The 11,811-nt window shown below is 40.9% G+C and overlaps 1 protein-coding gene across 1 annotated transcript; it reads left to right on the top strand.

Moving 5' to 3' along the window:
- The first annotated feature begins 625 nt into the window (after nucleotides 1-625).
- On the top strand, nucleotides 626-10,538 carry LOC105357483 (uncharacterized). The gene is made up of 7 exons (XM_011492539.4): nucleotides 626-930; nucleotides 5,274-5,404; nucleotides 5,672-6,061; nucleotides 6,345-6,581; nucleotides 6,700-6,924; nucleotides 8,244-8,280; nucleotides 8,403-10,538. Exons 1-7 carry the CDS (start codon nucleotides 750-752, stop codon nucleotides 9,122-9,124), a joined length of 1,923 nt encoding a protein of 640 aa, XP_011490841.1. The 5' UTR covers nucleotides 626-749; the 3' UTR covers nucleotides 9,125-10,538.
- The last annotated feature ends 1,273 nt before the right edge of the window (nucleotides 10,539-11,811 follow it).

The following is an 11,811-nucleotide window of genomic DNA, read 5'->3' as shown; positions in this document are numbered from 1 at the left end:
ATGCAGTCTGGGCGAGGCTCTATAAGGCCCAAAATTAGAATATAATAATTCTTATTTTCACTAATATGTAAAAAAAGTTATTTTTCTTTATTTTACAATTGATATAGATTCAATTAAACTTGTATTTGATGAAATATTTTTTTTCAGAGAAAAATCAATAAGAAATTTGCAATTGATCTGAACCAAATTTTGGCAAAATTTTATGGTATATAAAAAAAGAAAGAACTCAAAAGTTATTCTGTTTATATAAATAGTGATTCTCACTATATATATAGATATTCACTTCTTTTCACCCTTTTCTCAAGCAACAAATACAACTCTATTTGACTTTATCTGATAAAAATTATATTTAATTAGTTTAATATAATATGTGTGTGTTGTATACATTTGTCCAAATAAGGGAAGCCTATTAGAGTATTTACACTGACAAGTAGATTGCATCATCTTCAATCACTGTCAGTAATTTATTTATTTTGTATTCAGTGTATTACATAGTATCTGAAATGAGTTTAATGTATCTTTGTTCGTTTATATTTTTTTTAATAACAGGCTTCAAATGTTTAATGTTTGAGATCGATCCATCAATCAATAATTGAGCGCGTCTACAATTATGAGGGCTTTAAATTCATGAACTTGTTGCATAATTGATTGGCTCCTCCCACTGCACAGGTTGTGGTTTGTGTTTGTTTTTAGCTGATCAGAGTCGGAGCTGCAAACCTTCCAGGAGTTTCATCTGCTGTTCTGCCACCATGGAGGACATCTACCAGCATCCCGTTTTCCTGGAAAGTTCCAGACCTCTAGAAGAAGTCAGGAAGACTAAGACAGTCCAGCGCTATTTCTGCGTGAGGCGCAGATCTGGCGGAGGAGACTGCGGACCTCTGACCGCCGTGAGCCAAAACATCTACAGGATCAACTTCAGACACAGACAAGGTACTGAGGAATTCTGCAGGGAAAACCTGCAGCTGCTGCAAAATAGATTTATATTAAACGCTGAAAACGTCCTCTTAGGAGATGCTTCAACATTTGTCTGCTGTAGAATTTGATCTGATTCTCTTATTAAAACATGAAAAACATTATTTGTAATTTTCCAGAGGTGGTCAGAACATTTTTAACTAAGAAATGTTTTTAGTTTTGACCGTAATTTACACATTTTTTTCCCCTTTTGGTTGAAAACTCAGAATGAAAACAGAAAGGAAAACGAAACCTAACTGCTTCCGTCATTCCTGCGTCTGACGTCATGAGTGGGTGTGGCCTCCATGTCAGGAAGCTATCAGGGATTAGCCCAATTATTGAATATGGAGTAAGAAAACTGTCAATAAGAAACGTATGCATTAAAACAACGTAAAAAATGAATAAAACATTTAGTTTTACGTTTGACACATCCTGAATACGGCTCCCGCTGGTCTTGAATACGAAATAAGAGAAAAACGAAACATGAACAACTCTGCGGAGGGGATTCCCCTCTTCCTGCTGCCACGGCTCTCCAGTCTGGGGAACGAGGGATCCCCGCTTTTTTTTAAAAAAACTTTATCAATCACAGCGAGCCAATACAAAACAGTGGAAACGATAATAGGAAAAGAACAAGCAAGGGGGTGATTATTACACGTTACACAAAGACATTGAAACTGACTGACGTGTTTTAATGCTTTCCTATTGAGTTCATGCATTGTTTGACCTCATTGACAAAGACAGAGAAAGAAATGAGAGGTATGATTTGAAAGATGTGCCATTTGCATAAAAGAATCTGAGATTAATTATGTATAACTGTTTTTTTTAATGAGATGGACAATGAGTGAGGCCAAACAGCACATGTTCTAAGCAAAGGCGGACGTTTGAGTCTGTGTGGGCGGAAATGAAATTAGAAACTTTAGACCAGATTTTAGTGGAAAAGGGAATGACCAAAAGAAAAGTATGGCATCTTCAGGGTGTTCTTGACACAAAGAGCAGGTTACATCAATGTCTTTTTTGGAATCTTTGCAGATATAGTCTGGATGGGTAGAATTTATGGATTAATTTAAAGGAGATTTCTTGCACTTTATTGGTTAAAATATATTTTTGCTGAAATATTCTAGATTTGTTTCCACTCTAACAGGTAAACTAGATAATTCCATTAACGAACTACATAGGGAATGGACACGACATTCTGAAAAGGTTCATACAGCGATTTATATGACATGAAGAGGAGAAACTAAATTGGCCTATTTCTATTTTAGTCGGGTCAGTTGGTAATAAAGTTGGATTCTGCAATGAGGAGCTTTTGAATAACATACAAACACATTCAGGGATTGCTTTTAGGATCATGTTAAACTCAGTTTGAGGTATTTGGATGCTGTATTTAAAGCAGAATTCTTCATGCATCATTAAAAATCCGTGTGAGTCAAACAGTTGATGAAGCAAAAGGATGTTTGAGTAAACCTAAGATGGATAGAATAAAGATTTATGTCTGCATGTAATGACTTTGTTATTCCATATGTATTATTCGTGTGGAGAAAAATTGGGATTGCATACAAGTGACCAGGAGAAGAGCATTTGTTTCTGAAAGTTGGAAAGTTTCAGTGGGATCTTTTCCACTTTATAACTACAAAATAAAGTGAAATAAAATGTATGACTCCTAATTTGGAAAAAATATAATTTGGTATGAAATTCCAAATTGAAGTTGGACTCGTAGTAAAAATGTCTCAACCATTATTTTTAAGGTATTATTTAATATACAAAAATTGAAAAAGTTAAAACCGCCCTTATCATAAACGTTTATTCTGTTTGTTTGTTTTTTTCCTATAATTTTTTTTTCCTCCAAATCAAATTAAATAGCATTTTGTCAAGGATTCTTTAGAAATATATATGTATATATATATTTTTTGGTTATTTGTCTTTGCTGGCCTGCGATCTACCCTCATGTCCTTGAAGATCGGCCGGTCGATCACGATCGACGTAACCCTTGGAATAAATCAAGTGGTAATCTGATATCATTTGAGATCATTTGTCTATTTCTTATGAAGCCAGACTGAGTCTCATCAATTAGATGATCCAGAATATTTTTTATTCTTTCAGCAAAGATTAAGGCAAGTATTTTATAATTATTAAGTAGGCAGATTGGACTCCAACTGTCTATGAGGAGTATGTCATTTTTAGGTTTGGGTATTAATGTTAGAAGGCCCTGGGTTAAAGTAGGAGGAAGGAAATAGTTGTCTAAGCTTTCCAAGAAGAGATGGAGGAGGAAAGGAGCAAGTTGTTTGGAGAATGTTTGGAAGAATTCAGAGGTCGTCCGAGGGATCCCCGCTTTGTCAGCCAGTTCATTTTCGGGATAGGCGGGGCGGGCGCGGCCACTCCAGCCCATGGACCTGTCCAGGTGTACCCTGCTTTTGCCCAACAGTAGCTGGGACAGGCTCCAGCAGCACCGTGACCCCGAAAGGGGAAATAGCGGGTTAAGAAAATGGATGGAAAATAGCAAAATCAAGAAAGTTAACTCAGAGCTAAAGTAGGATTAACTGATAGCCGACTGTAGTGATAGTTAAAAAGAAAGAGACATTTTATTGAAGAAAGAAAGAAAGAAAGAAAGAAAGAAAGAAAGAAAGAAAGAAAGAAAGTTGGGTATTCTGACTTTGTTATTTGATCTTTTTACTGCAGCAACAGTCAGCTGCCACATAGCCTACTTTAGCTCCGAGTCAGCTTAGCTGTTTTTGTTTTGGGATCCTCTTTTGACAGACATGGACCTTTTTAGTTTTTTACATCTAATACATAGAGTGGCATGTCAGGTAACGCTTTCTGGACTGTTTTCCACCACTTTTGAGTCTGAAACTACCCACAGGTGCATTGTTTACAGTCCACAGCAGCTCCAGGTAATCAACAGCAGATAAGGCGGGGCTTCTGAAAAAGCAGCAGGAGGCCGGCCCTCCAGGCCTGGATTTGGGTGGTTTACACGATCAGCTGTTGACGCCCGGCACAGACCAAATCAGAAATACTGGTCAGACTGAAATGTTTTAGTTTGATTTGATCAAAATAAATATGCAGAAGGATGTTGGAAAGATGACAACAGCTGTGCAAACCTTAAACTTTGTTATTAAAGTATTGACAGTTTTAAAAAGGAAATTCCTAATTCAGTGAAAGTTTTAGTCATCACCATATGAGAGCAAAATGTAATTCTCCTTCAGCGCTGTCACACGCCTCCTTCTGTTCTTCATGGTCTAGCATGTTCACTTGATAACAGCTCAGTCAGAAACAATAACCCAAAAAAGTCTTAAAAGTCCCAGTGAGACTATATTTGATCTATTTTGAAAGCATTCCCAGTGGTCTTTTATTAGGATTTTACAGTTTTAGCCAGAATCAAAAAGCTTGTGTCGTTCTTTGAGACGTATTTTCTGCAGAGCGGCTGGAGCTCATCAGAAATACGACTCTGGGATGTGGGCGGGACTACTGGGGCAGAGGTAGCGTCCTGCTGATATCCCAGCATTCCTTTGTGTACACTCTCTCCCATTAGCTTACAGCCCCTCACAACCCCAAGCTAACATTAACGGAGCAAAAAAAATGGCGAGCAACATTAGAGGTAGGCATCCGTACAACTTTGAGCCAGATGGCAGCTCAGACGAGTAAAAAACAAAGATGTTAGCGGATCAATTTACCTGCAAGTTGATGCATCCGAATGAATGGACGGAGCAGAGAGACTAAGGCCCGCCCATTGCAGTTGCTGTCATTGCGACTGCTTAAGGCCTTCCCAGGTTTGGATGGTTTAAGGATATCAAAAGTGGATGTGCCAATGGGAAAATAAAAATAAAACACACACACACACACACACACACACACAAGTCTGCATGAAGTTTCAAACCTTTTGCAAAAGGGAGAGCCAGGGGTGTCTATAGATTAGAAGAGATGCACTTCTTGTCTGTTCTGCTCTGGTGAAAAAGTATAATAAAATGTGTGATAATAAAATACGTCTTCATGCGACTCTGTGTCACAAACACAAACTTTTTAGATTTTTGTACATTCAAACTGCAGGATTTTATCTGATCAATCATGATTTGAATAGGAAGAAACTCAGAAAAGCAGATTTAATCATACATTGTTTTATATATGTCCTCCATCATGAGAAAAATGCCAGAAGAACATGTTAAAAACAAAAAAACACAATTTTTATTGGAGTTGGTCTCAAAGCCACACAACAGTCTGTCAGACTTTGTATAATTTTGTAGTACTTTTTAAAATCCAGTTCAGTAAATGTTAAAATGTTGTTTATCGTCCCTCATATTGTGGTTCATGTTTTAAATCTTCTGTCTCAGACCAGCAGGAAGTCCTGAGAAGATCCCTGCATGTTGTGGAACTGGAAGATGGACCTGTTGAAATCAGAGTCAGAAGCAGCTTGGAGCCTCCCGCCTCCTCCAGCTGCACTACCCCATCGTCTCCAGCAGAGGTCAGTGTGGGAGCTTTATTAAAGTTATGGATTTGCATCTTTTTCTCAACGGCCTTTTTACCATTTACAAAGGAAAAGATTAATCCCCATTATAACCATTTTAGGAACAAAAATACGAAATAAGGTGTTTAGATTCTAATACAAAACCAAACACAGATAAATGAGAAAAGTTGTGAGGTTTTAAAATTTCCCTGAAGTGTCTAAATCTGATCTGAAAGTTAGAGAAAATCTTATTTAAACTGGATTACATTGTCATTTTCTTCACAGAACTCCGACGTTGTTCCTGATGAAGATCAACAGCCTCGGTCACTGAAGGAAAACCAGTTTTCTGAGCCAGAGCTGGTCTCTGCGCGCTGCGCTTCACCTGAGACTTTAGCTGATTCTTCTGGTGAAGGTAGTCATGAGTGGGCCAAAGACTCTGAAGGGTCAGTGACCAGCTTTGAGGAAAGTCCAGACACAAAGGAGGCAGACCGGAGCACAGAGGAGTGTGGGGACTTCAGCCCAGCAAGTCCTCCAGCACATGAAGACACATTTGCTTCGAGTTTGAGTGAAGCAAGCAGGATCCGACTCTGTGACACTGACACTGAGAAAAACACGGATGCTGCTGGGGGGCGTGTCCATGTTCAGATAGTCCAGGGGAACATCGAGATGCAGAAGGTTGGATATTGTTTCATCTAACATGCTCAGTAGACATCGATTCCATGTTTTTTGTGAAAACTTGTGCTTTTCATCTTAAAGGTGCTTCTGCATTGGTTATGTTTGATCTTCAGGTTAAATGACAGGACTCATATTACACTTTCTTTTTTATTCAAATTTAAAATTGTCCAGTTTATTTTTCAACTAAAAGTTGTTGTATCATTAACAGCAGTTTGCAGGCTCAGCACTGAGCCATGAACAAACACTTGAACATCTTCCTCCACGTGTCCTGTTCTCCCCTCAGACAGATGCTGTGGTGTCTCCCATGGTCGGCCATCATCCTGTGTCTACTCGTCTTGGAAACATCCTAGAAAACATAGTTGGCTCTCGTCTGACTACAGCCTTCAGAGAAGTAGCAGCAGATGAAGGGATGCCAGGGGACTCTGTGCTGGTAGAGGGACTGCCTGGACTTCCTTCTAAAGCTGTGTTCTTCACCCATCTTATTCCATGGGATGAAGATGAAGATGGACCTGCAGTTCAGGTGGGATCTTCTTTATGAAGAAGATCTAAATGTGAGAATTGGATCTGTCAAACAAACAAACTCATTGGGCTGTTTCTCTGTTCTCATCCTAAAAAAAATGAACTTTAACCGTCTTCAGGTTCTCAGGTTGGGGATCAACAACATCCTAACTTCCTGTGACGACAGAGGCTTCACATCCGTGGCTTTTCCTGCTCTTGGAGATGGGATTCTCCTGGGTTTTCCCATCAATTTGGTAGCAAGAGTTTTACTGGAGCAGCTTTATGAATTTGAACGTGAGCGAGCCAGCAGCACAGACCTCCAAGTTCATATTGTTCTTTTGCCTGAAAACAAGGAAGCTACAGAGGTGAGGACATCTGATTTGACTGCTTTTAGAGTTTAATAAACCATTTAAACTGTTTTTAGCTTTAGTGTCCAAATCCAGGTCTTGTAGGCAGGCCTTCTGCTGGTTTCCCAGAAAACCTGCCCTATTTGCTGCTGATTACCTTGATCAGGTGTGCTTAGCCAATAAGGGCCTTCAATGGCAGGTTGGTTGGAAAATATGTGGGACTCTTGAGGCCTGGAATTGGACACCCCTGCTTAAGAGCATCATTTGACTTCAGATGATGCTGTAAAGTGCCGGTGTAATATGGTTCTGGCAACATTCAAGGGATGTTCTTAGACGGCCCAATCCTCAGTCATGGAATCTGGCTTTTCGGACATGGAATGTAGAGGTGTCTAAGCCTGAAATGGGTCTGAAAGGAGTCTAAGCTGCAGGAGATTGAGAGGTACTGGCTAGATCAGGTCTGGTCAACCTTTAGTCCTCCTGGAAGACTTTAACGCCTATGTGGGAAAGGTTTGTGCCATCTGAGAGAACGTGACTGGGAGGGATGGCCCCCCTGATTTGAACCCAAGTGGTGTTCTGTTGTTGGACTTTTGTGTTTGTCACAGTTTAATAAACATCATGTTTGAGCACAATGCTGTCCATTAGTGAACATGATACCAGGACACCCTGGGCAGAAGGTCAATGATCGATCTTGTAGTTATTTCAGATGAACTTCCACTGTCTGTTTTAGACAGTCTGGTAAAGAGAGGAGCCAGCTGTCCACCAATACCTACCTGGTGGTGAGTTGATCTCATGTTGGAGGAGGAGGAGGCTGGAAAGACTTGGCAGGGCCAAGCGCACTGTAAGGGATGCTGTCAAGATGAAGAAGGTTTTCTACTAAGCCTGGCTGACTTGTGAGACTGCTGAGGCAGCTGACAGGTACCATCAGTCCAAGGAAGCTGGGGGCCTATCGGTTGTAAAGGCAGAAACTTGGTCCTGGGAGAATTGAGGCCATGGTGAAAGACTATCGGTCCGGCTGTTAGCCACCACTGTTTCCAGAGCATGTTACACTCCGGCAGGGCCATCTTCTATCACAGGTTCTTTTCATGATCTTCCTGAACAGAATTTCTAGGCACAGCCAGGGGGCAGAGGGGGTTTGGTTTAGTAACCACAGAATCTCCAGTTTGCATTAGGACAGTTTTTGGACTGAGCAGGAAAAGGCTGGAATGAGGGTCAGGACCATCAAGTCTGCGACCATGGTGCAATGAAACGTGCCTGTAGTCATCGTAGCCCACATCAGTTCCACCTCATTGGGGATTGATCCCCTTGACATTTGTTTAAACTCCTCCTCATTTCTGCAGGCCTTCACATCTGTGCAGGAAGATCTCAAATTCAAAGGTGAGTGTGGAAGTTCAAGATAAAAACTAATTATTTTATAAATGTTGGAGCAGATCTTTACGATTAAGAGCCATTGAGAAAAACGTGAGATTATTGGGCTTAACAGTCATTCCCCTTCTCAGGATCAAGGAGGATCGTCCTGGTGGGAAAAACGGGATCAGGAAAAAGCCACTTGGCCAACACCATATTTGGAGAGGAGCTCTTCACTGCATATAATTCTGCCAACTCTGGAACAGTTTCATGTCAAGCTGAGACCAAATTCATCTACGGAGCAGACACCACTTTGGTGGACACCCCTGGTTTCTTTGACACAAAGCGATCAGAGGATGAATTGAGGCCGGAGATCATCCGGTGTCTCGCAGAGTGCTCTCCTGGGCCCCATGCTTTTCTCATTGTGTTTAAAGTGGGCAAATTCACTAAGCAGGAGCAGGAAGTTGTTGATAAAATCTGCCATCTTTTTTCCAATGATCCATTGCAGCATGCTGTGATTGTTTTCACTCACGGTGACCAACTGCCTCCAGAGATGAAAATTGAAGAGTTTGTTGCGAAGCACAAGAATCTGAGCGATCTGGTACAGAAGTGTGGGGGTCGCTGTCTAGTTTTTGACAACAAACACTGGAACAACACACCGCCTGATCAATACAGGAGCAACCAGTTCCAGCTAAGGGCCCTACTCAAAACCATAGACAAGATGATGGCAGAAAAAAAAGGAGGCTACTACACCGATGAAGTTTTACAGGAAGTAGAGAAAGAAATTCAGCAACAGGAAGAAGAATCAGCAACAAGCAACCCTGGTCCTGGGAGATTTTCTTGGATCTCCTCTTGGTTTCAAAGAAATCGTTAAGTTTGTGTTTGTGTGTCTGTCATGAAGGCAATATTTCAGGTTCAGGACTAACAACAGCTCAGCAAAATTGTTGAGTCTGCGAGCAGGATTGTTGGTGCATCTCTCCCGTTCATGGGGGAGTTATGGGCAGCCCTGCCTACGGAAAGCAGCGTCCATCATTAGGGACCCCCAGCACCCCTCTCATGGACTGTTCTCCCTCATGCCATCTGGGAAGAGGTTCAGGAGGATCAGCTGCAGATCAAGCAGGATGTTAATCAGCTTCTTTCCACAAGCTGTGAGACAGAAGTTACCACCATCATTAATAATGAATGAGGAGTGAATGAATAATGGCGACGCCTTGGAAGCCAAGTGTCTGGAAAAGCGCAGATAAATCAAATCTATTATTATTATTATTATTATAAAGCATAAAAATTATTGGGTTTATTTGTAGAGAACAATTTCAGAGAAGAATTTTACCCCAAAAAATGGTTTTTCATAACAATGTGAGTTTGAGCTGCTTACTAAAGGTGCTAAAAATCATGGAGCTCTGAATGAGAAAATGATTTATACATTTTTCAAGGTTATTAATGGCATTATTGCCACTTTTGTAAAGTAAAGAACAGATTTATTATACAACTTCAAAAACTGATAATAGCAAACATCTGTTATTTGTTTGAAAAATGTCTCCATAAGGTTTAAGTCTCAGTAGCTGCGTTTACATGGACAAAAGTACAGTGATTCCTCGCTATAACGCGGTTTACTTTCACAGTTTCGCTACTTCACGGATTTGCATCTTGCATTGTGTTCTGCAGTCTGATTGGCTAAAAAGTCACTCCGCTTCTTCTCTACCTGTGTATCAATAACGTTGCAGTTTAATATTTTCATGTACGTAAATCAGCTTGCCAAATTTACATTACGTGCGTGCATATTTTCTTGCAATTTCGAGTTTCTCTAAAAGCCATAGAATAAGAGCGACAACAACTGCCTATCACTATGTTTTTCTTCTGAACAAACACAGCTGCACCGCGGGCTTCAAAGGAAGAAAACACTGCAGAGCGGAGTCAGGATGCAGCGGCTCAGTCTGAAGAGCAGTGAAATACACCTGAGTCACTATTTGTCTGACCGTACTTTGTATTTTTTTTAATAATCATTTTAAATTTTCTCCCGTTTCATCCAATTCTTCGGGTTGCGGTGGGCGGGGCTAATTTCCGCAATTTGAAGCCTTCTGTTCACATTGATGATTAAAATTATTTGACAGTAAAGTACAGAAGATATTTGTTTCTAAAGTACTTTTTGTTGTGAAACAAATTCTTGAGCCTGTAAAATGGTCTGTTCTTTCTTTTCAATGTATAATAGAGTATATAATTGTATATGAATTGTAAATACAGTATTTAAGTGTATAATAATAGTAAAAAAAATAAAGGTTTCTACTTCATAGACTTTGCCTATCACGGGTTCTTTTTGGAACGTAATCCCCGTGAAAAACAAGGGTTTACTGTAATCGGAAAGAAAACTGGATTGGAAGAAAACTGCGTCATGTAAACACGCTGTTAGGAATAGTCTGCCCCGATCAGACTCCTTCGGATCAAAATTTCTTTCCGATCGAGATAGGTGGGTAATGCTGATTGTTGATCCGATCGTTGGTCACATAAACAGTTCATTCCGATCGTGTGTCACTACTGCTCTGATTTAACGTCATGCATAGACGGTGTTTCGCTCCAGAGGAAGCTTTGGTGCTCAAACAGGACCGACCAGCTGTTCTGCGGACGCCCTGAGCGAAGCGCCGCTCCGCTCTCGCCCCGCCAGCTCTTCGCCTGTACCCTCTTTTACACCCCTCACAAGGGGGGTGCGTGGGAGGAGCGCTTTGTGCCCTGTGACGTCTGGACCCTGTGCGGTCCTGGCTCGGGTGCCGTTGGACCGAGCGAACTGTGTCTCTGAGCAGAGCAGCCGGGTTTATTAATGTGTGTTTGAGGGGAGGATGCTTTGTTTCGTGTGCGTTTTGTTGATTTGTTATGTGTGGGAGACTTTGAAAATCGATCAGTCCTGCCGCTCTCGGTTAGCTGCTGTCAGGAGAACTGTGTGTCCGGGCAGAGCTCGGAGCACCAGCTCACACAGTAGCTTTGGGGGTGTGTGTATGTGTGTGAGCTTTTCAAAGCAGAAATGCTGCTCAGTCCTTAGAAACCGTACAAACAATCACGTGGATTTGTGTTTACCGTCGTGTCCTGACAAAATAAAGGCTGATGTTATTCCCACATATTTACATGCAGCCAAGATGCAGATTGCGGAATTTCCCGCATGAGTTAATCAAACAAGGCTAATGTTGTTAGCGCGTGTTAGCCTTCTCATAACCCTGGCTTCCTCCAGCTCCGTTCTTCCACAGAAAAAGCACTGACCACACGGAATAAAAATAAAATGATGAGCGAACAGGCGCTTCATAATATTCATAACAGTAATAAAGGCACGTTTAGAAGATCGTCTCGTATATTACCAAACTGAGCTGCTGCATGCATTTATGTTTGGTTGGAGCTGGAAGTAGGACATTTTCTATGGGTGACGTCATTCTCAACATGAAAAATCCAATCAACAATAGCCCCACAAACTAAAGCTAGACAAATCTCTACAATTTTCATAAAATCATTATTACCCAGAATGCACCTCACCCACTATTTCTCTGTACAACAGACTTTAATGTGACAGGAAACAGATTC

The sequence above is a fragment of the Oryzias latipes genome, chromosome 18 (assembly GCF_053564925.1).
Source record: "Oryzias latipes strain Hd-rR chromosome 18, Olatipes_Hd-rR_3.1".
In the NCBI taxonomy this organism is placed as follows: domain Eukaryota; kingdom Metazoa; phylum Chordata; class Actinopteri; order Beloniformes; family Adrianichthyidae; genus Oryzias; species Oryzias latipes.
Note: the sequence above shows the minus strand (reverse complement) of the source record. Positions and strands in the feature narration are given on the sequence as shown.

Excerpts from the sequence above, each read along its gene's own strand:
- LOC105357483 (XM_011492539.4), top strand. The coding sequence starts at position 750 with ATGGAGGACATCTACCAGCATCCCGTTTTCCTGGAAAGTTCCAGACCT. Across the intron at positions 5,405-5,671 it reads CCCCATCGTCTCCAGCAGAG|AACTCCGACGTTGTTCCTGA; the intron begins GTCAGTGTGGGA and ends TTTTCTTCACAG. Across the intron at positions 6,925-8,243 it reads AAAACAAGGAAGCTACAGAG|GCCTTCACATCTGTGCAGGA; the intron begins GTGAGGACATCT and ends TCATTTCTGCAG.